Raw genomic sequence first — 22,406 nt, 5'->3', positions numbered from 1 at the left:
CAGCAAACTTCTCTGTGGATAAGGTAGCGGGAGCATTATAAAGCACTATAAGTTTGGCTCTTCCTAATTTCCTTTCAAGTTCGTAATTGCTTTTGGTTGATATGAGAGAACACATCATCTGTGCACTTGCCCCTTATGATGCATTGTAGCTATGGTGTAATATCTGGTTAAAGAAACAGTTCTGGTTTAGGTTGCTTTTAGATTGCTTTTTTTTTCTTTGCTAATACATTCAACTTGCTTTCTTTTGAAATTTGCTTTTCTAACTTAAATGTATTAGCATTACTTATTTTTATAATTAACTTTATCTGAATTTCAACCAAAAATAACAAGAAATGTAATAATGATTAGATATTGTTAACCTTAAAAAGAAGACAAAACACTTCTCTTTATCTTTGCTTGCCATTTTTCACTTGTTGCCTAATTAGAGTATTAGATTATTTTAACCAAATTATTTTCTTGATCTGTTACTTGAATTGTGCTGAAAATGTTAGCTTTCATGTGTATTTAAATCTTTAACATACAGATAGAGTTGCACATACAGTATTAGATCCACGTAATTTAATGGGTAATATAATTCTGGGGAAAAATCTTGTTCACCCCCAAATGTACTGATTGAATAGACTGATTGAGTTCCTGAGTGTTGCTAAAGTCAGAAGCTGAAATATTGATATAACTCTTTGATTTTTTTATTTTTTTAATTTATTTTTTTTTTAATACTCTTTGATCCTATATGTAATGTCACAAAAGTGACAGGTGCCCTAAGAAATTGTAGTAGTGCAGTGTGGAATTCAAAGCGAGAGTCTTACCAGTTTGCTAATTACAGTGAAGGAGACCAGAAGTATACCTGTAACTTAAGCTGCTCTACTCAGTCATACTCAAAAAAAGATAAGCATGCCTGGTGCAAACGGAAGAGATATGCAAGAGAAGCAACTTTTGAACCACATGGCTGACAAGGAGCAAAGACCGTTACCTGGGAGAAGCAGCCATGATGAAAACCTGTCTCAATCTGCGAAGAAATTCCAAGAGGCTATTTGTGTGCTGCTGGTGGAGCTGTGTGAGAGATTCACGTTCTTTGGCATCGTCTGCAACATGATCCTCTTCTGCACTGTCAGACTTGGCTATCGCAACTACCAGGCAGCGATTGTCAATATGTGCTTCGTAGGCACCTCCGTGTTGACACCAGTACTGGTTGGCTGGGTTGCCGAATGCCTGGTGGGGAGGATCAAGCTTGTGTGCGTCTGCATGTTTCTACACTTCCTAGGTAGGTGACACCCTGGGGACTATTTCATCTTTTAGTAATTCTGTTGCAGAAATGCATTGTTGAGTATTGTGTTTGAAATCTAATAACTTTCTCCAACCTTGTGGCTACCTTCTCTCACAGCTAATTACTTAGTTTCTCCTCTGCAAAATGCACTGCAGTATTTTTGCCTATGTACTTTTGTGAGGCAGTGCTTTGAGCAAGACTAAGGAACGTTTGCATGTGTATCTTGTAGATAGTTGGTGCACAAACCTGACTCCTCTAAACTGGCTTAGCTAGTCAGAACATGGATGCTCAACTCTTAAAATTGGTCCCTTTAACAAGCATCTAAGGTTATTAGTGTTTGGTGCAAATGTGAGGCTTTAGTTAGAGAGATAGTTTGAGAGAGAGAGTTCAGAAGCTGTTTCCCAGCTGTGGGTAGTAGGACTTTATTGTATGTAAAGGTATATGACTGTTGTATTTGGACAAGAGGGAAAGATGTATTTAAGCACATACCAGTATAAACTTTGCCTTAAGTAGAGAGGCTGTACCCTAATACCTGTACTGAGAGCCTGCTTTCTGTTAGCACATTCTGAATCTTCCCCATGTGTTATTCTGGAGATCTTTTCCATAAAAGCACTGTTCAAACTAAGTATGACTGTTCTGTAGCAATTAATGCATCTTGCAGCTGGTGGTTATTCTGTTCACTTAAACCAAGCTGATATAAATACTTGGACTAGTAGTTGAGCATATACAAGTCTGAATTCTGCAGTAGCCAGCCACATTGTTATTTAGACATGCAACAAAGTAAGGAAAAAATCAGTCATTCCTGAAATGTTCTTGAGCTGATTGCAAAACCATTGTGCAAACAGCCTGGAAAAATGATTGCTATTATGTTCCACTGTTTCTCCCATGGGCTTCTGGTTTGAAATCTCCTTCTGCTGCTTGTCCTTTCAATGCATATATTAAAGTAGAAGACTGGTGACAAACAGAACTTGATGTATTGGGGTATTGTTTTAACCAGAACTATTTTTGTTTTGGAGATAGATCATTAAACATTCCTGACATATTAGGGTTTGATGCACAGTCATAGTCTTAGTCATGGCTAGTGTTGGTGGTGTTGACACATCAAGCTGTAACTGGAGACTAAACTCAAAATATATTGAAGAATCTGTAGCTGATCAAATCCGAAAGACTTGCTTTACAGACTAGAGGTCGTAAATGCAATTCGTGACAGTGCTTCTATAGGTAAAGCTTCTGAAAGCCATGTGTTTCTGATGAAGTTGCAGCAGGAAAGAAGAAAGTTTTCCATAAAAGTTTTGAGAATTTATTTGTTAAATTATGATTCCCATTACAATTCTGGGGTTTAAAGAAGATGCAAAAATAGCTACACTCCATCATGGGGTGGTTTTTTTGGTTGATCAGTGGTTCATCAGGTGACGTTACATGTTTTAACTGGTGCCCTCTGGCAAGTGGAGAGCTACTGCCCTCTGTATGCAGGTAATGGGGAAGGCCAGCGAGAGGAGCTACATTTTGAGAGTGAGTCTTCAGCTAACTGAAGAACCTGAATCCTTACAAGCATTTCAGAGGAAGATTGCTTTCTTGGAGGCCCTTAGTGGTCCTGCCTTACTATACATAGCAACATCCAGACAGGTTCTGCCTCTCTACAGAATTAAGACTCTCCCTCTTTGCACTCCTCTGTTGTGTATCTTTATTTTTCATCTGTCTTTTCAACATAACTGCTTAAAAATACGTATGTCTTATCAGTCTGATTCTAATCAATTTCAAATGACTATTTTCTTTCCAATTCCAGGCACAGCGCTATTACCTGTTGTGGCATTCCCCTTTGAAGATATTTACATTGACAGACGACATATTCTTCATATGCTATCCAAAAGGGAGCAGAAAATAGTATTCTACTTTGCACTACTCACAGCTAGTCTGGGAATAGGAGGCATAAGAGCTATAGTTTGTCCATTAAGTGCATACAACCTTGAGGACTGTGGACCAAAGGAACTGTTTTCTTTTTTCAACTGGTTGGTAACTTAATGTCAGCTAAATATCTGTTAGGGATGATAGAGCATTACCTTGAAATTCACTGCTGACTTACAAGGCAGATTCTACAGATGATGGATTTCATGTTTTGTTTTTAATTGCAAAACTTTTAGATTTTAGAATAGTTTCCAAGAATTTTTGTAAAAACTTTTCCTAAATGTTTCCTTTTGCTAGAACCAGTAGGTGATCATCTGTTTTGGCCTCCTACAGAAATCTTCTGCCAGAATTAGGATGAACTGATTTGCCCAAATGCTCAACGACTTGACAACTTAGTTGCTGTTAGAACAACATATTCCATTTGGTTTTCTACCTTTAACATGGCTATGCCTTTAGGATATTTTGCCGTTACTCCCTAATTAACAGTGGCAAAATTCAATGATATATTAGAATTTACATCAGAGTAAACTTTTAGCTATGACACACAGCAGTCGAGTCTGCTGGTTTGTTGGAACTGGGGGTTGCTAGTAGTCTCTAACTGTTAACCTCAATGGTAGGGATCTGCTGTATTTTTTCAGCTCTGTTGCTGTGATGTTTTGGCATCAGATAAACCACTTCACATTTGTGTTCTGGTTTGAATATTTTCAATTTTTTAAGAAAACTTTGAGGAAAAATTGTTCCTAAAATGGTTCTTAAAATTCAGTTTTGTTTCATATTAACTATTTCTCTCTCTCAGTGTGTCAGGTCATTTCTGGTGATGTGTTTGCCTTTATTTACCACTTCTGTAGCACTATACTGAGTGCTGTATGCATTCATCTGCGCTTTCTGGTTAAACTGTGGAGTGAGGATCAAAGAAGTCACAGTGGGAACCTCCAGATTCCTGTTTCAAGGCAGGGTGAAATAAGCCCTAAACTGCCCCCTTTTCTCTCCTTTCCCTATACGTGCACAGTTATTAAAATAAAAACTGAGCACATTTGCATATTAACAATGCAATGCTGAAGAATCAATGAAGATCTTAGTGAATCAGATCTCTCCTCCTTTGGGGATGGCTTTCCTGGCTATTCTTTTTTCCTCCAATTATGTTAATATCAAAGAGTTTTGAATTAAATCCAAACTTCAGTGAATAAGGCAGCTTTACCAAAGGTGGATGAGACTGTTTAGGTCCTTAGAGCAGATTCTGCCTCCTTGACCTGCCCACGGGAGAGGGAGGGAATATCCTTCCTTTTTACTCTATTCTGAGTTTTAATCCTTAATTAGCAACATCGTTTTGATTAAATAAGACTCTGGGGGATTAAGACTGGAGAGCAATCAGTTGTTCTGAAAGATGGCTCTGGAGAATTTATTGTACTATGGTCTTAGCCATTCAGAATTGTGTTTAATCAAAGTGACACTTCTCAGTGTTGATTACAAAGGAGATATAATACGAATAAAAAGTTCCTTGGGGGAATCCAAATGGGTCAGTTCTTGGAACTTTGGAAATACTAAGAAAGGCACATGTGCAATTAAAAAAAATTAATAATTTTTGCAGTGGCATCCAAGGAAGGACTGTTTGAGTGCAGTCTCAAGATTTGAAAAATGGGGCGTTCATTCTTAGCAATCTTAATCTTGTTAAAACCTCTCGAATATAATCACTTTTTCTTGGTAGGCTGTTTTCTCTTGGTAGGTGCTTGTCATGGGATTGAATTTTAAAACAATGTAAAATGACATGGTTGCATACTCTTGGTGAGTTTGAGTCTGTGTTCTTAGCCAAGTTCTATTTAAACAATCAGAATTATTGGGTTAAAAGACCCTGTAATTACCTGTTGTGTAATTCAATCCTTGAAGAAGATTGCTTTGCACATCTAGGGCCTGGTTCTAACCCCTAGCATGAGCTATGACTGACCTTTTAAATAAACAGAATATACCAATGCTAAGCGGAGAAAGGACTTGGATTCTGGTGGACTGTTTCCCAAAGGGCTTCTGCTTTTCTAAGGTCAAGGTTATGGACTGGTACTATTTTTGTAGCAGGAGAAGTAAATTCTGTCTATGGGAGCAGAGAATGAGAGCAAAGGGTACAATCCAGACTAGGGATGAGAGTTAGAAGTGTTGTGTCTTGTCTTACTGATGCTCTGTAAAAAAATGCAGAGAACATGGGACCAGTAGTATTTCTCTACCCTGCACTGCCCTTCCCTTCCTTTTTTTCTTTTCATATACTGCAGATCAGTTTCTTCTGTTATCCTGGACACCCTTCACATTCACTTTTAAAAATGCTTTTCTACTCCTTTGGGTTTCCCACACACACACCCCTTGTCTTTGCAGAGAACTCCATAGTGATTCTGAAAAAATTTACCTCCTCCTACAAAGCTGTAGTACAGTGGATACTGGTCCATACGTGGAATATCTGGGTCTGAGTTTGGATAAATCAGAACTTAAACTTTGAAAGCTGGATGTGCTTAAAAAATAAAAGCAAATGATATTTCAAGTGACAGGAAATCTACTGAGTTTTCAAAATTAATCCAAAAAGTAACAAAAGGTCTATTTTAGAATATTTTCATATATTTAACTTGATCTCAGATTGTTTCATTCAGCAGGTTCATCTCAATTGTTACATTAAGTAAAAACTTTCTGAATACTGTATAAACATAAGCAATACTTTTAAATAAGAAGTCACCTGCATGTTACTTCTTTAAAGTTATCACAACAAATACATTTCTGTAAAATCTTATAATGAGATTATTAGGTTTTTATGGGCATGTCACAATAGCATTTAGGTTTGTATTTGGACTGCTTTCTTGAAATGAACGTCCCAAGTTGGCATTTGGCTCTCACTGTGAGAAGACCTCAGAGAGCTGCAGCTCCGGGAAGGAGCTGTTCCCTGCAAAGTTGGACATGATATTCCATTTGGCGTATTTAACTAATTCAGCTATGCCCTGCTGGGATCTCTGAGACACTTTACATAATGCAAGTCCAAATATTGCAATATAGGATAGCTGTGGTATATGAGAGCTAGCAAGATGTGTTTCTGTTTGCGTAGGTTCTGATCTACTGCTGTCAATATGGTATGAGCAAATCCCAAAATTCTGATGTGTTCATTGAGGCTAGTTTATCTTTCTTGTTTGGTCCATAGGGGTTGCTAAAACATGTTGAGTGGTTTTTTTCTTCTCATTTCTAGGAGAGGACAGAAGCTTTACATTTCAGTCTTACAGAACTTTGCTATGCACTGGTGAAAAACAAAGGCATTCTCCTGTACTCAAGGGCTTTCTTTGAAGTTTCTTACTTCCAGTGAAACAATCGTAGAGTCATGAAGAGTGTCAGGAGTTCAGGTAGCTCAGGCACACTTTAGAAAGTTTGGAAAACAGCCACTGAAACTTCTAACTTAAAAATTGTCAGTTAGGAATTGTTTCAAAACTTTCTACACAAGTTCTAGTTGATCCTGTTGTGTAACTGTATTTTTTAAAAAGCTTTAGTTGAACAGGGGTCAACATGTGTATGTACAAAATCCCTCCAACTACACCACCATCGCAGAGTAACATAATTCCAAAGTGCCTAGAGACCGCTTGCAGCAGAGGGCAAAAGTCCATGATTCTGATGAGTATCGTGTCCTGAAAATGTAAATTACTTAAAGGAAACAGTAATTGGTTTGGAACCTCAGATGTGACTTGGTGTAACTTCAGAGAAACGCGTGAAGCAGGAGAGCTCACTGCTGTGCACGTCCTTGCTGGTTCTGGAAGACCTGCTGCTGCACGGCTCTCGGCAGCACCGACTTTGCCCTGGCCGAGTACGTCATTTTTCCGCTGCTACTTGCCCTGGGTCCTGTGAGGCAAGCTGCATAAACGTGTTCCCATGCCTACTGCTGCACAGCCCTGTGGTCATCTCCCATCCCCTAGCAGAATGAGTGAGTGTTGTCTTTAACTGAACAGACCTGAGTAGCATTATCAAGGTCCGTACTTCTGACACGATAAAAGTTTTGCTTGCTTGGCAGTAGCTAGATGTGATGTAATGGGCAACGTCAGAACAAGTGGAAGGAGTACAGCAGGTACTTCAATACTCTAACTTGCCATATGACTATGGTTTGTCTTAGCAATTATGACAGGCCACCTAGAAATCATTTTAAATTAATGAAATGGTCTTGAGGAAGTCTCCTAGGTGTCAAGAGAGACTTGCAATCCCCCTTTTAGGATTTTCAGGTCAAAACATTTTTCTGTGATTGCTGATACAGAGAACTGCAGTGGTAGGCTGATACTTTGCTCCTGCCCTACCCACTCATTTGCAGTTGAGGAGGAACCAAGCTGAAAAGCTTGGGAGTTGGATTGCTGAGGAGTAACTGGTCTGCTACAACATGTTAAGATTTTCTTTTGTTGCCGAGAAGGTAATTCTAGATGAATTAGGAGACATAAATACTCAAGTCCAAATAGCATACATGAGGCAGAAGTGGCACCAGATAAGAAAGCAAGCTTTGCTTCCTCAAGCAGTATGTGTTAAGCTATATAATCATGTATCAACGTATATTTCACCTTTAAATGAACCATTTTGCTAAGGTTCCAGCAAAGGTGAAGGAATCTTCTCTTGCAGTTACTTACAAAATGTAATCCATGATATATTGAGGTAGTACTACTCCATTATTGATCTCTCTTCTTTGTTTAAAATACAGTTGTTGTCTTTAAAGCCAACTTGGAACTTGAAAGTTTAGTGAAAGTTAAAATTCTTAACTTAAAATTTCATAGGCTAAGCAGGCCAGAGTCAATTCTGAAGCAAAAATTGCTGAATGACTAACACTGACTCTTCAAACAAAGTATCATGCTGATCCCCAACAGTATTTTTGGAAACTGTGACTCCAACAAAGCAGGTCGTCCCTAAATCTCATCTCTCTACTCTGAGATGCTGAATATTCGAGTCTGCTCTGTAGCCTCAAACCTCTGTTTTTTGTCAGAGTTATGTTTTAAGGGAAACCTTGGTTAAAGCTCTGCTGAAAGCAAAAAGGCAACACAAGTGTCCTGAAGAACAGTGTAAGGGGAGTGCTTTAGAATTTAAAAGAAGTTAGAGGGGTTATAACTGAAACACTTGTATTTATGGATGGTAGAGTAAAAATTGGTCAGTCATGTTGTGAGAAGAGGGCTATACAATAGAAGAATAGAAGTACATTTTGTTTCACTTCAATAAATAGCTATACAGTTAACTAACTTCTTGAAAAAGCTGAATTTTAGAAGAACTCGTGATTTAACGTGTTACGTAGGAGTCAGAATCCAAGGAAAAAAAAGTGTGGTGACAATATACTCTGAACTGCACAGATATAAAGTCATTTGCTAGGATAAAGAAAATAAGTAGTCATCCTTTTGCATACTATCAGGGAAATGCATTGTTCTGGTATTTTTTATTTTGGGGGTTTGCTTTTTGCTATCCATATGATTTCTTAAAGCAGTGGTTCCAAACTGCGGTAGGCCTATCACTAGTGGTATGCCATCTGCTTCCAAGAGTATGCGGTTTTCATTTTAATATCTCCTGTGCATAGGAGAGGCTCAACACTTACTTGGGAAGCACCTCTACTGCCAAAGGCACTCTCAGAGCAAATTATGTTGGGGAGCCTCCTTATCAAGATAACTCCAGAAGCCAACAAAAATTCAAGCTGAGCCTTGCAACTAATGGAAACGCCATCCCTTCTGATAAATGAAATTCTAATATTTCTTAAACAAGGGATGGTCGCATTAAGACATTTCTCTTAAGCTTAAAGTATGTGATTTGATGATATTGCATACACAAAACTTATGTTATCAGCTATTAAATGTTTAAATGGTAAATGTTGATGTATTTCATTAGTCTGATCCACAAGAACATTTGCAGTACTAGATTGATAATTGGTTCAGCTCTACTGCTTTAGTACAGTTACTTTAATCATATACCTCTTGGAGCTGAGACATCCAAGTGAAATTTGATGTTAATTGCTGTGTCAATGTGTGCATGGTACTGATGCTGTCCATGCTTACTATACTTATCATGCCTTTAATTTGTTGTTTTAATCTTCTGTAAAGGCCTTATACTATTCAGCCTCTCCACTCTTCTCTCTCTTGTCTGTGTGTACTAGGTTTAATTGGCTGGTTAACTTAAATTCAGCAGTTGTCTTTGTCAGCATTTCTTATATCCAGAAGTCTGTGGCCAGGAACCTTGGTTTTCTTATCCCATTTGTGTCCGTGCTTATGGCTATGATCACAATTCACATGGTGCGGGGTGAAATGATTTACAAACCCAAAACAGGTAAGAGGCAACTCTATCTTAGGAGATATCTTTAGAGATTATTTTCACATAAGAGATCAACTTGCATATCTAAACAAGTTCTTGCACAACACTACCCTGTTTGGTTGGAGATCTTGGGGTTTAATTCTACAAGGTTTCTGTGTAAGAGACAATGTCCATCCTCTGTAAAAATAGACCTGGAGATTCTGGATAAGCTGAAAAAGTGGAAAGCAGTCTCTGGTAAACTTATGTACGTTTTCTGTCATGTCAAGGCATGTGTCAAAGCATTTGCCTCTGCAGGAAGAGGTATAATATGCGTGCTGCTGGTGGAGTTCATTTTGTCATGTTTGGTTCAACCTATGCCCAATGTGTTTTGGTCAATTGAAGCAGAGTTTGCGCCTATGCTAAGGCACCGAGCACACTTGTGTTTTCTCCCTTAAGTGTGCTCCATTGCTTTGCCTGAACTTGTACCTGGGCAGCCAAGCAGTGTGGTTAGTTGGCTAAACAGGAATATGCACTAGTAGCAAAGTAGTTTTGTAATGCCTTTATCTTGCAGAATATCTGATGCTTATTGTTATTTCAACATGCTTGCTTATACAACATCAAGTGTTTTTACACATTTGAAAATAACTAGAAATACCAAATAGCTCCTGTGCAGACTGCAGATATTTTAAAACAGAAGAAGTTCTTGCACTTCTGTGGCCTCACCAGTTAGTACCTGAGCTCTAGGAAATCCTTTGATGGCAGCTACCCCTCTCCAATTGACCAAGCATGGAAATATAAGTGGAGCCTAGGTGACTTGAATGAGGCTGTAAATGCCCAAACCTTGCTGTTCTTTTTCCAACAGAACCCAGAAAGTGAAAGCAAGTTGTTATTTCAGTGTTTTTGTTATAATCTAAGCAAAAATATATTAGCAATGAGGGAATGAATGCATAAATCAAATACCTGGTAATATCATAGTGAGGACGTCACTAAAGAGGTCTATTCAAAAGAAATAGAACCAAAGAAATGCATCCCCTCCACAGTGCCCAAAAACCTCATGATAATATGCAGTTGAGGTCTGCAAAGACTAGCACCAAATTAGCTAGCTTCTTATAGGGAGAATGGTGGCTGGCTGGCTCGCTGGGGCTCTCTACAGGTTTTACAATCTGAGAAGCTAAAAAAATTCTTTAGTATCCAGCCCTGAGCTGGACTATTTCATATGGACTAAATCTGTAGTTTTAGCATCTAACTAGTTTAATTCTCCTAAGTGGAATAACAAATTTGTAGATCATGTCTATCTTGGCAATCAACAAAACTAGCAGATTTTTTTTTTTTGTATCAAGTGTTTTTCCTATGAGTGTTGTTTGATTTATTGTGTATTTTCCAAGTCTTTGCAGAATGCTAATCTCTACACTAATATCTGCAAAGTTTTTTATCTCCTTAGTCAAAATAAAAGATAATATACTTTGTACCTTCCAGTGAGATAATGAAATTGGAAATTCTTCAGAACTGTAGTTCAAATCTATAGGTGACCTTAAATGATTTTTATATATGCTGCCTTTTTTATTTTAACGTAACTCGTCAAATATGGATCACACATTCAATTATGTTTAGCTGTCAAGCATGGACTTCATTTGCATTTCTTCCCACTGCTATAATTTTGAGGACTGGTGGATGACCAGAGATGAGAGGGAAAAAAATGTGTATCTACCATCTAGGGTGCAATGTAGGCTTTTTATTGTAATTAAGTAGCATAGATATTCATGATTAGATCAAGGTCAAAGTAGCAGAACATTAGAGCCCAGGGCTGAAGTATAAAGGAGAAGGAAAATCACTTTCTGAAAGTTGCAATTTAATATCTATACAGATAGATATATTTTTTTTAATGAAAACATTAGAAATGCAAGTATGGAGTGTATGATGTTGATCTACACAATGTGCACTGATAGAAATATTTATGCTTTTAAATATGGCTCTTGCTAGCTGATCGGACTTGTAATCTGAAGAATTCCCCACTATTGAGATCTGTGGGCTTTAATTCTTTTCTTTTAAAGAAGGGATGAGATACTTATTCTAACTACATCATTGGCAAAACCCTCTTTATATTGATTAGGTCTATGTATCATTCAAGTTGCTTTTGGAACTACAACTTCAAGCAGCTTTATCTTCCTAGTTTATTAGATCTTATAATCTGCTGGAATTCTATGCCAAGAAACACAGCTAAATAAAGTATTTGTCTGTTTTGCCTCATACAAAATAATGTTTCCTAGGTAGCTGACTGAAATTACATTAAAGAGGGCCTCAGCTGATCCATTAGGAAAGGCAGGGAAACATCAGGATTTGCTGTCTATTTTAGTCTTTTTTTCAGTGAGAGTAAGAAACAAAAGTCTGCCCAACATCTTCCATTCCAAAGGAAAGGAGATGGCCTTGACCATCTTTGAGACTAGGTCAGATAAACCAGGACACAGCCATGTTGTTGCTTTGTTGAGCTGTCTGCTGGTCTTGTCATGGGGTACTCTGCGTAACTTCTTATTTCAGCATTGACTGGGCTCAAACCCTTGTAGAGCAGTAACACAACATTACTGCTTTTCATTCCTTCTTTGTGAATGTCCAGCCTCTAGCATAGGGCGAAGCAAAAGATTATCACTTCTCTGACCTAAACCATGTAACTACTAGTTCTGCCAATGAGTTGAGCTGACACTGACTCTTCTGGTACTTTTTTTTTTTTTTTAACTTCTGAAAATAAGTCTGCATGACAAGACCCCCAAGTCCCACTTGTTTTCTGGTTAGCTCCTTGGTCAAGTCACTCTGGAAGTCTGCAGATTTTTCTTTTGGTCTTAAGATTTGGTCTTGAAATAGTCTAGATCCTAAACTTAAACATCACTTACAAGGAGTGGTAAGAATAGTTGCCTGGTACAGTCACACAGAACAATAAAAACTGTACCAACTCTCTGTGTTTGCAAGCTTTGATATGCTATTTCAGATTTTATTCAATAGTGCAAACAGTCTACATGTTAATGCTAAACAGCCAGAGTTTTAAACATTAGGTTATCTAATAAAATGCCCTTTCTTAGTACTGTAAAGCAAGTGCTTCCAATAGGTGTTAATGGATATTTCTAGGAAAAAAAAAAATCCATACCAGAGATAGTAGGGAGATGTTTTTCCTCTGCAATCTTAGTTCACATTAGTTTTTGGAAGGTATTAGTTTATAGATACCCAAGTTATTGTAGTGCTTCAACACTCTCAAAAAAGCAGAGAAGTGCTATAACCCCTATTTGTATGGATGGCAATTTACCAAAGGTAAATGAATCTGCATTCCCAACCCTGAAGCTAATAGTTTTGTCCTTGTTTTACTTCCATTTCCTCTGAGTCTGAGAACCAAGTTAGCAATTCCTGAACCCAGTAACCAGGTTTTAATATGCCAAATACTAGATTGGAAACTTCTCCTCTGCCACAGCATGTTACTTGGAAGTCCTGAGATAATAATTCTGGCTTTGAAATGCATCCATGAAAATTCTCTCATTTAGTCAGCCCTCTTTTGAGCTCCTTTTCCTTCTCACTTCACTACTACCCTTCCCTTGCTACTGAACTTCAGCAGATATGCAATATTTCAGTACAGTCTTGAATTGAAAACTAACCTCATTCAATCAATAGAAAGCAAAAAGCGAAGGAAAGTAATACTTTAACTGCTCAACCACAGCAACGGGTGGTTGTGGTGTGTTAAATCACTGGTAGCAAAAGGCACTTCTCTCTGTGGATTTTGGGCTGAATTGCTTTCGTAACAATTAGGTTGTGAACCAGCTGGCTTCCAAAAAAAGAATGTTTTGGAAGAAATCCAGACTGTTACTGCCTTCCCCCTCCCCAAAAAGGCATAAAGGTGAATATATCAGGCTGCGTTTTCCCTCCCAAAGTGTTTTGTCTTGTCTCGTTTGTTTTGGCAGCAAGTAAAAACATACCAATGTCTAATGTCTCTGATTGTTTGCAGACAGTTCCCTGCTGACGACTTTTGGGGTAATTGCTAGCGCACTGAAAAAAACATGCTGCGTGCGATATCGGTACTTTAGCGGAAGCATGACAAACTGGCTAGATCATGCCAAGGAAAACTATGGTGGTCAGTACAGCGAGACTCAGGTGGAAAGCACGAAGTTGCTCTCCAGGCTCTTCCCGTTGTTTGCTTTCCAAATTCTATACAGAACATGTATTATGCAGGTGGGTACGCAGTTTTTAAACAAAAATCTTGAAATATACTGTGACATGTGTTTACTACTATGTCTCTAGGCATGTTTTTTTAACTGTTGCTTTACTAGCAGAGCAACCTTGCAGAGTAGTTTTAATTACCTGAGAATATACCTAGCTATATCCTCTCACGTCATCAGATAAGTAAAACTGACTTGGTCAAGACTCATTAAGGAGCTTGTGTGACTGCTTGCCACTCATTTCTCTGAAGCCTTACTGGCCGAAACATCTAGTGCTAGAGTCCTGTGCTCCTCACGCTGCTATGTTGCAGTTGTCAGAGACTTGGGCTCAGCATTCCTTGAAAAAAAGTAATTTTCTAATTTCTTAAATGTTCGCTCACTTTTTGGGAGAGGTAGCAAATCTTTATTTGCTCTTTTGCTTGCGTATTTCTCCTGTTGTTTTGATGGGATTATGTTGCTGGTGTACCTGCGCTGGAAATGGGTGGTTTTCCATTTGTGGGAAGAAGCAGTCTCTTCACAGCCTCTCTATCAGGCTATGTGGTTCTTTCCGCTTCTGAGTGCGTGTACATTATATAAATGTAAATGTGTCAAGAAGCTACTTAAGCTGACATGATTCCTTCAGATTCATTTCTGTCTGGATGATCCTGGCTAAGCAGGAGTTTGAGGTAGCTTACCCTTTGGCAACTGGAATAACAAATTTATGAGCTGGCTTGGAAATTCATTTTTACTTATTGGTGTTAAAATGCTGCTTAGGGAAATTCTTACAAATATGTACCATTTACTGCTTTATTGACACTTCTTTTGCCATCATCCTACATTCCTATCCATCTGCCTAATTCTTTCTCCTCTTCCTTCCCTGTTCCCCCCCAAAAGCACAAAAAAATCCCAAGCAAACAACAAAAAAAAAAACCCAAACCAACAAACGCACACATGTGGCTGAGGCTATGCATTAATGACCAGATGGAAATGAACCAGATATCATTAATTGGGGTTGTAATAATCAGGTATATATCTAGAAAATATAAAAGTATTTGCACTGCTGAAAGAGGTTACTTTTATTCCTTTGGCAGAATTTCCAATACATTTAAGGCTCGCTCTTAGACTAGGTGATAGATCAGTATCTTTTTTGTAAAGATTAATAGTATTTTCTCCATCTTATGAAGTTAACAGCTTTCAGTGCCTGTGATTCATTTTGATGATATTTTAATTCCCATTAAGGAGTCAATTCTGATTTGCAATAGGCAGTGGAAAGAAGGAACCAATAAAATTTGCCTCAATTCTGATCTTTCATAGTTCTGTTGCCATTTATTCACCCTTTTAGAATTTATATCTTCTTTTGGGAATGGAATGTAGGTGAAAAATATTTTTATTAAGAGCTAGCATTTGAGTAATTCTTTAGCACTGAACAGACTCCCAGTGAGCAGAGTTGACGATAACCATTGATGAGAAACCCTGTGTGAGCTCAGTTACTAACTATACATTAATTTTCAGACAGCTATAAAGCAGTAATATTCTACCTGGATTTGGCATTACCAGTCATGTTGAAGAGCCGTGCAGAATGCTGCAGGAATCTAGAACTCTCTAAAAACAAAATAGAGTAAAGAAACCAGTTCTACATCCAGCTCTGTCATGGCTGTACTCTGTGAATTGCTCAAGTTACCTCTCTTTCTTTTTCCCATCAGTCTGTAAAATGGAGCAGATTATAACTCCCTGCTGCACGTGAAATTGCAATGCTGAGTTAATCAAGCTTCCTTTAAAAAAACAAACTGAAAAATCTGTTGGTAGAAGCTATTGTGATTTTTTTTAAATTTTTTTTTTTTTAAATAAACTGAACAGATCTTCTATAGAGCCTCACACAAGCAGGAGGAATTATTTCCTTTTGAAGTGAGAGACAGTCTTATAAATCTACTTAATTTCCTACCCTGATGACTGCCATTGGTGGGCTCCTCATCTGGTTATTTGTTTTCTTCTGTTTTGAATTCTCAGAAATAGAAGGAAGTCCTCTATATAGCTGCTATGGCTGTCAGTTACGTTAACCTGGTTCTAAGACTGTGGCCAAATCTTCATTCCCTGTAGCTTTTAAAGCCACAAGCTGGCAAGAACATCTTAAAAACTACTCCCACCTTGAGCACAGAATCAGAAGTTCAAAATAACTCTGCATCTTGCTATTCTAAAATTCTATTCTGTCAAACACTGCCTGTGAGAAGTGACTAAAGTATTATGCAGAACCTTTTAGTATATTGGCTGATAGTTCTAACTAGGGATGATCAAATAAACTCACGGACTGCTGCTTAGATTTGTTAAATTCAGGAGCAAATGAAATAGAAGGAAAATGTTACATTCTGGCAGAGAATGAGAATGTCACTATCTGAAAGGCTTTCATCATGAATGGTCATTTCTTTTGGCCAGCAGGTATTTGGTTTACTGTGACTTCTTCAGAAGGAAAAGAGTTGGAGAAATTTCCAAATGTAGTAAAAATCTTATCCATGAAAGGTGCTTGCTATACTTATGGACTGGGGTTTTATTCTTCCATACAGATTCCTTCAGGATATTATCTCCAAACCATGAATTCCAACTTGCATTTCAGTGGATTCGTCTTGCCAGTTGCAGCAATGAATGTGATAAGCATCGTGCCACTACTGATTCTTGTTCCTATTTTGGAACAAATTAACTCGTGTCTCTTTAATGCCAAGGACACTGGACGTTCTCCAACAATTTTCATTGGTATGTATAAAATACATGTGTTTATGCAGTTTTAATATGTATTCTGTTTTGAAAGAGAAACTTCAGTAGCTGATGGATGATCCTGTACAATTATTTCTGACTATAAATGTTAAGATGGAATTGTTTTGGGATTATGCTCAGAGGTAAATATGTTTCAAAGGAATTGTTGAAAAGAAGGTCCTGAAAAAACATAGTAGATATCAAGAAAAAATGCATCACTTTTGTGTAGGACAGAGACTGAGACTCTTCTGACCAATAAAAAATTTTGAGACAGGCTCACAAATAACTAGGAGTCATCCTAAGGAATTGGTTAGAGAAACAGCACTAACCATTTAGGCCTGACACTTACTCTGACTTGGTTATCTTCTGTATGTTTGTTTATCCGTTAACTTTTGGAAAGTTAATTTACTTTGAAAGTTTTGAGGGGGGATGGGAGAGTCCTTCGGTTAGTTGCTCTCTGATGCTGGAGAAGTGTTCATTGCTCAGAATGGTCTTTGGATTTAAATAACTGGGTTATGAACACAGGCTTTGTTTTTCTGATATTTTTATGCTATAACTGCATTGGCATTAGAACTGTGGGTCATAAAAGGGAAATAGTATTATCTCTTGTACGGTTTATTCCAGACTCTTCCATTGCATCACAAGTGAAATAAGTTTCTAGTCTAATTGTGTGTCTGCAATAGGTCTTTTTAGAACTGGCAAGCAGAAGAAAACTTGCAGACAACTATGTAAAACAAATGGATGCATATCACTGCTGTTGCCTTTGAGCAGGCCGAACAATTCACAGGTGGCAGGTTACTTGGAGAGGTACAGCTTTCCTCTCTAGTACTAGAATTTTCATTTGTATATCTAGTATTGGATAATTGTCCAGGTGTTTAGTAATTTTATTTATTAAAATCATAAACTGAAACATACCTTACTGTACATTCACTTAAAGTAAAGCAAAGCAGGATCTCCAGAGGTGAAGTATTATCTCATTCTCATAGATGTGGTACAAAGAAGTATTCTCTGTTGAGTCCCAGTGTTTTCAACATAAAGTGTTGTAAGCTCAGGCTTGCAGATTGGCACTCATTTTGGAGAAATTCATAGCATAGAAGTAATGATGGCTTTAGTAGGGGTTGGGCCTCCTTCTGTTGACACTGATGTGATTTTTTTTTTTTTTTAATTACCCCATAGTGCCAAACCTCTTATGTTCTAGGATCTGTAAGAAACCTCTGCAACCCTCTTCTGATATCAGCTACATCTAGCACCACCAGAAAAGCAGCTTCCATTCTGTGTTCACTTAAATCTAGTCCTTTTCGTAGATACTCTCATTAAACTTCCTACTTTTTTTTATCTTCCAGCCCGCATTACAAACCTCAGACAAAAATATTTATAAACGACTATTTTCTCAGTGTGTTACTATTAATTCAGTGCCCCGTGGCAAGCAGCACAGTGAGTACTGACACACACAGAGGTATTAATCTGACTAAATTAGCCTAATTAAGAGTGTTATTAAGTTTTATACAAACCAGATGCATATAACACAGCAGGTTGCAATTACCCTAGTTTTTAAAATAACATCTGCATTAAAACACAAAAAGCACATTCAGATAATAATTTTCCTTAAAACCATGGAAATTTCAAGTTAGTATTAATGTTCTATCCTGTTATGTTGAACAGCAGTAGAATATATGCAGTGGTTTATTCTTAATAGCGTCATTTATTAAAATAGCCTCCTGTTAGGGGTGATAAATTACCTGAGGCATAAAAATACCTGTGAGTACAGGCGATGGCTTTAGATATCCAAGTATATGACTGCACCTGCAAATATGGTAGACCTCTAAGTGCCAATATTTTTGCCAACAGTTAATTAGGTTCACAATTATTTTCAGGAACAAAATTGGAAGTATAAATAGGCTGTTGGTGTTAAGCCAACCTGTAACTATATTTTAATTCAAGTCTTGTAAGAGGAAGAAATTTAAATAGTTTTCTGGAAATTTTCAGTATGTCAAGAATAACAGTTTTCAAGGACAAACCATATAGACAATGTTGAGCTGAAATATCTGATTGCTCTGTAATAAGAATCTACATGGAAACCGTAATCTATGTAACTTTCTCTACAGTTGTTGGTTTATTTGTAAGTTAGGTATGATCTAAAAAACCTTAAAATCTTAACATGAATTTAGATTGTGTCCCAAATATATTGAGTATCTGGACCTCTTTATGAAAAACATTAATATTTCATAAACTTAGAATTTTCCAGTTTCATAGTTGTTTGGTTTGGGGGGGGGGGGTTATATTTTATGTTGCTTGATTTAGTCAATAGTATAGAAGATTCAGCACAGAACTGAAGGTGTGTGTCTTCTGGATAGTTGTCCATCAGCTACGCACAAGAGGCTCTAGCTGAAGTACCTGAGCCACAGAAGTTCTTGCACTCATATTCTTAATGCCTTATTATACTGAAAGGTCTTATTAGTCTTGGATTTACTCCATCCAAGAGCGATGCGGAGAACAGCTCTCCATGCAGTACACAAAAGCAAGCCTCCAGTCCAATGTCTATTTGAGGTGATTTGGGAGTTGATGATGACCATTTCTCCCTAAAAGATGTTCTAGTTTAAACAAGTATTAATTCCAGGAAAGCTTTTTGACCTGTTTTACTTGGGATATGAGATCAGGAATCACAAAGGTCCAATACAACCTTAGTCACTAGATAATATAAACAATCTTGTCCTAGAATCAGCCCCAAGTGTTCCTAAAAGCAGCCTGTTCCTCTATAAAACCAAAGCCTCAGATGGTCATTCCAAACTGCTCGTTTTAAAGAGGACTGAAGGGACAAGAGGTAGAAGGAAAACCAGGTCTCCAAGGCTCTCCGTTTCTTCCTCTGCCACATAATGCCTTAAAAGAAATATTACAGTTGTTGGGCATTCAGAGGTTACTTTTTTCTGAAATGTTTTGGCTTTTAGTAAGGAAAATACTTAAAATATAGCACTGTGTAGTAATATAGAACTGCTTGAGGTTTCTTTAGTACTAACATAATTTTTTATTAGGAGGACTCTTGCTTTGGTAGATTACAAGAAGCTCCTTGAGGGCTTTTTACCTGGCCTTGATAAGGTGCATTGGCTAGAAAATGCAGTTGAATTCCCTCCTGTCATCAATTTTCAAGCAATAATTCATTGATGCTCTTATTAAGCACTAGAGGGGCCTTAACAGCAAAACAGCCTCCAAGCTTCTGGTTAGGCAGGGAGGACAGTATTCAAAGTCATGAAAGCTGAGGAAAACTGTGCTGGTGGAAGGGTGTGAGACCTTGCTGCTGAGAAAAGAAACAGATGCGTGCAAAAACATAAGAAGGCTAAGGCCACTGAGCTATTTCAGTTTTCTGCCCCTTCTGTCCCGACACACAAAGAGACAAACTTTATATATGTTATAAATATAACACTTAAAGCCTTTGACTGTCAATGTCAAATCTAATAAGTGTAACAATTTCTGGTTGCAAAGTGAGGCAAGGCTTTGTAAGACAAGTGGAAAAACATAGTCCAGGTATTTGAGCCAAAGATGTCAAAAGAAACCAAATTCTTACACCTCTACTTGTATTATAGCTTAGAAATGCTGCGGAATCACAAACTTGGTTATAATCAATGGGAGCTCAAAACGTCAGAATTATAAATGTTTCAAGTTCAGGAGACTGACTTGAAAACTTTGCTTTCTCCGTGTTTCCTGATAGGCTACAACCATTTCATACTGTCAACATCAAGAAATGTAGAATAATACATTTAAATAGTATCCTCTATGCAATGTGTGGTGAAGTGTGTGGTATTTAAAATACATCCGAGTTCATTAGCAGCTTTTATCTTGCATTAGGAGGCTAAGCATATAGGTGGGTTTTTTCCTGCCTTGTGTGCTTGTGCAGTACTTGTGCCTTACCTCTGCGGCAGGGGGTAAGACTCCATGCGTTGCATGTGCAGTAGTATACTGAAAGATATTGTGGATCCCGTGTATTACAGATCATGCAGTGATGCTCCTTCAGGGAGGCAACTGTAGTCCAATGGTTTATGTGTAGTCACTTAGAAAGCTGGAGTTTGTCTTCCAGTAATGCAGCTCATCGCATCCTAAAATGTTAAACAGTCCAGCAAATGCACTATCCAACAAACTTTCGGAAGTAGTTCAAGGGAACCCTATAGTGGAGGGAAAGGAGAAAATGTTGGAATGCTTGATCTCCTGAGGTGTGATGTGCACTGCTGATCTTTTTCTCTCCCAAGTACCGTGGCCTGCAGCCTTAGAAATCCAGTACTTCAACTGCACTACTTCTTTTTTTGTGTAGAAAACAACTGGATAAAGCATACAATGTCTGTGTGTATTTCAGAACCTTACTGCTCCTTGAATAGAAGAATTTCCCCCTGCTTGGTAGTCTTATTCCTACCCAGTCTCTTGTGATAACTGGAAGGAGTGCTGCTTTTTCTTTCTTTCCTCCTTTCTTACCTCCCTCAGACTTTAAAATAAGTTCTTTTTTGTGACTTCGCTCTTCAGAAAAGTTTTTCCTTGCTCATTTATTCTGCATCCCTAAATTCTTTCCGTGTTGAGCTGGTGTCCCTTTGTCATATGTTTATAGAGCTAGGCTTGTGGTTTAGCAAGTACTCTTTATTCATGTTTATGTGTCCAGAGAGGAGGTATGGGGTGGGGGAGCTTCTTTTGCATCTCCTACTACTTTGCTTCACTCTAAATAAATGATGATCCTGTAATGACAGCCTTGGTGAATGCTCTCTGTGCTCTTTACCCAGTTGTAGGTCAGTTATCTGCTGCGCTTTCTGTGATGGTTGCTGGCTTCTCTGAAATACACCGAAAGCATTTCCCTCAGGTGGAGCAGACGCTTTCCGAGGAGGTTCTCCTTGTCTCCTCCATGCCTTGCTTCCACTTAGCTCCGCAGTACATCCTACTTGGAGTGGCTGAAGCCTTGGTAACTCCCTCCTGTAAGTAAGATCTGATAGGCTAAAGCAAGAGTGTCCTGATTTGCAGAGAATGATATCAGCTTCCTAAAAATAATTACTGTCATCTGATATTTTATCCCTGGCTCTCTTCCATGGGCTTAATGAGCAGATCTGTGCTTTACCTGCTTCAGAGTAGCATAATTTGTCTTTCTGGCTGTAACTCAGAGTGAGCAATGACATTGTTCCAGATTAACTGGAAGGCAACACAGCCGGGTCGGGTCCCTGGGGAGTGTAATCCACCGTTTGGGGGGATGATCAGAGCAGTGAGACCCTGCGCTTGGATGCGTGACTGGTCTTGAAGCTGAACGTGCTTCAGGTTGGGGCTGGACCAGAGGAGCTCCTGAGGTTCCTTCTGAGCTGAACTCTTCTGTGATGATTTTCTTGAGACAGAACAAATATGTACGTGACAGCTGAGCTGTGGTTACGGTCTGTGAGCACTTTTGAGGCCACAGTCAAAGCAAGGTGAAGCAATTTAGCTTAACCCTTTTCATCTGTGGACCCAGCTAATAGAATTATTATGGATTTTTCACTGACACAGGATGTATGCAGGCGGGTAACACAATTCAACTGACAGGCTAACCTGGAGAATATTGTAAGCAGATGCAAGATTTTTGTTTGTGCTCAAGTCAGGAGTCATGCAAACATGCCTGCACAAAGCATCATGCCTTAGCTTGTGGAACGGAGCCAGAGATAAACACTCCTGTTTTGCAGAGCACAGGCAGAGCTTAGCTCACGCCTGCCATCCATAAATTATGTAGACGCATTCTTGATTGTGAGTCTGAACCTTCTCTCCCTTCCATAATTTACCTTTCCACATCTACGCTGACATTCCTGAGGCTTATTTTCTTTTGAGGGGCACACAGAGTGCTTACCAGTGTTTTCCCTTGGAGAGCTTAAAAGAATGTTAATATTACAAAAGTAATGTAATCAACATTCACTTAGAGACACAGATAAAGTCATTGACTAGCTGATCTCTGCAGGAATTTAATTCTACAGGTTGAGTGTCTATTGTTCCAGGACAACCCCAGAAATGCTCAGATTTTTATTTGAGAGTAGGAGATATCTTCAGTGTCTCAGCTTCGTTCTTACACTGTAAGACTGCTG

At 38.3% G+C, this 22,406-nt stretch overlaps 1 protein-coding gene across 1 annotated transcript in view; it reads left to right on the top strand.

Moving 5' to 3' along the window:
• The first annotated feature begins 400 nt into the window (after positions 1-400).
• Positions 401-22,406, top strand: part of SLC15A5 (solute carrier family 15 member 5) — a 35,511-nt gene continuing 13,505 nt past the window's right edge. The window contains exons 1-6 of the mRNA XM_075051061.1: positions 401-1,261; positions 3,051-3,273; positions 9,288-9,457; positions 13,404-13,627; positions 16,152-16,338; positions 21,096-21,284. Of these exons, the coding sequence (XP_074907162.1) occupies positions 892-1,261; positions 3,051-3,273; positions 9,288-9,457; positions 13,404-13,627; positions 16,152-16,338; positions 21,096-21,284 (1,363 nt within the window). The 5' untranslated portion in view covers positions 401-891. The remainder of the gene's footprint in view (positions 1,262-3,050; positions 3,274-9,287; positions 9,458-13,403; positions 13,628-16,151; positions 16,339-21,095; positions 21,285-22,406) is intronic.

The sequence above is a fragment of the Buteo buteo genome, chromosome 19 (genome assembly GCF_964188355.1).
Source record: "Buteo buteo chromosome 19, bButBut1.hap1.1, whole genome shotgun sequence".
Classification (NCBI taxonomy): Eukaryota; Metazoa; Chordata; class Aves; order Accipitriformes; family Accipitridae; genus Buteo; species Buteo buteo.
The sequence above is the reverse complement of the archived record's forward strand: the minus strand, read 5'-3'. Positions and strand labels throughout refer to the sequence as shown.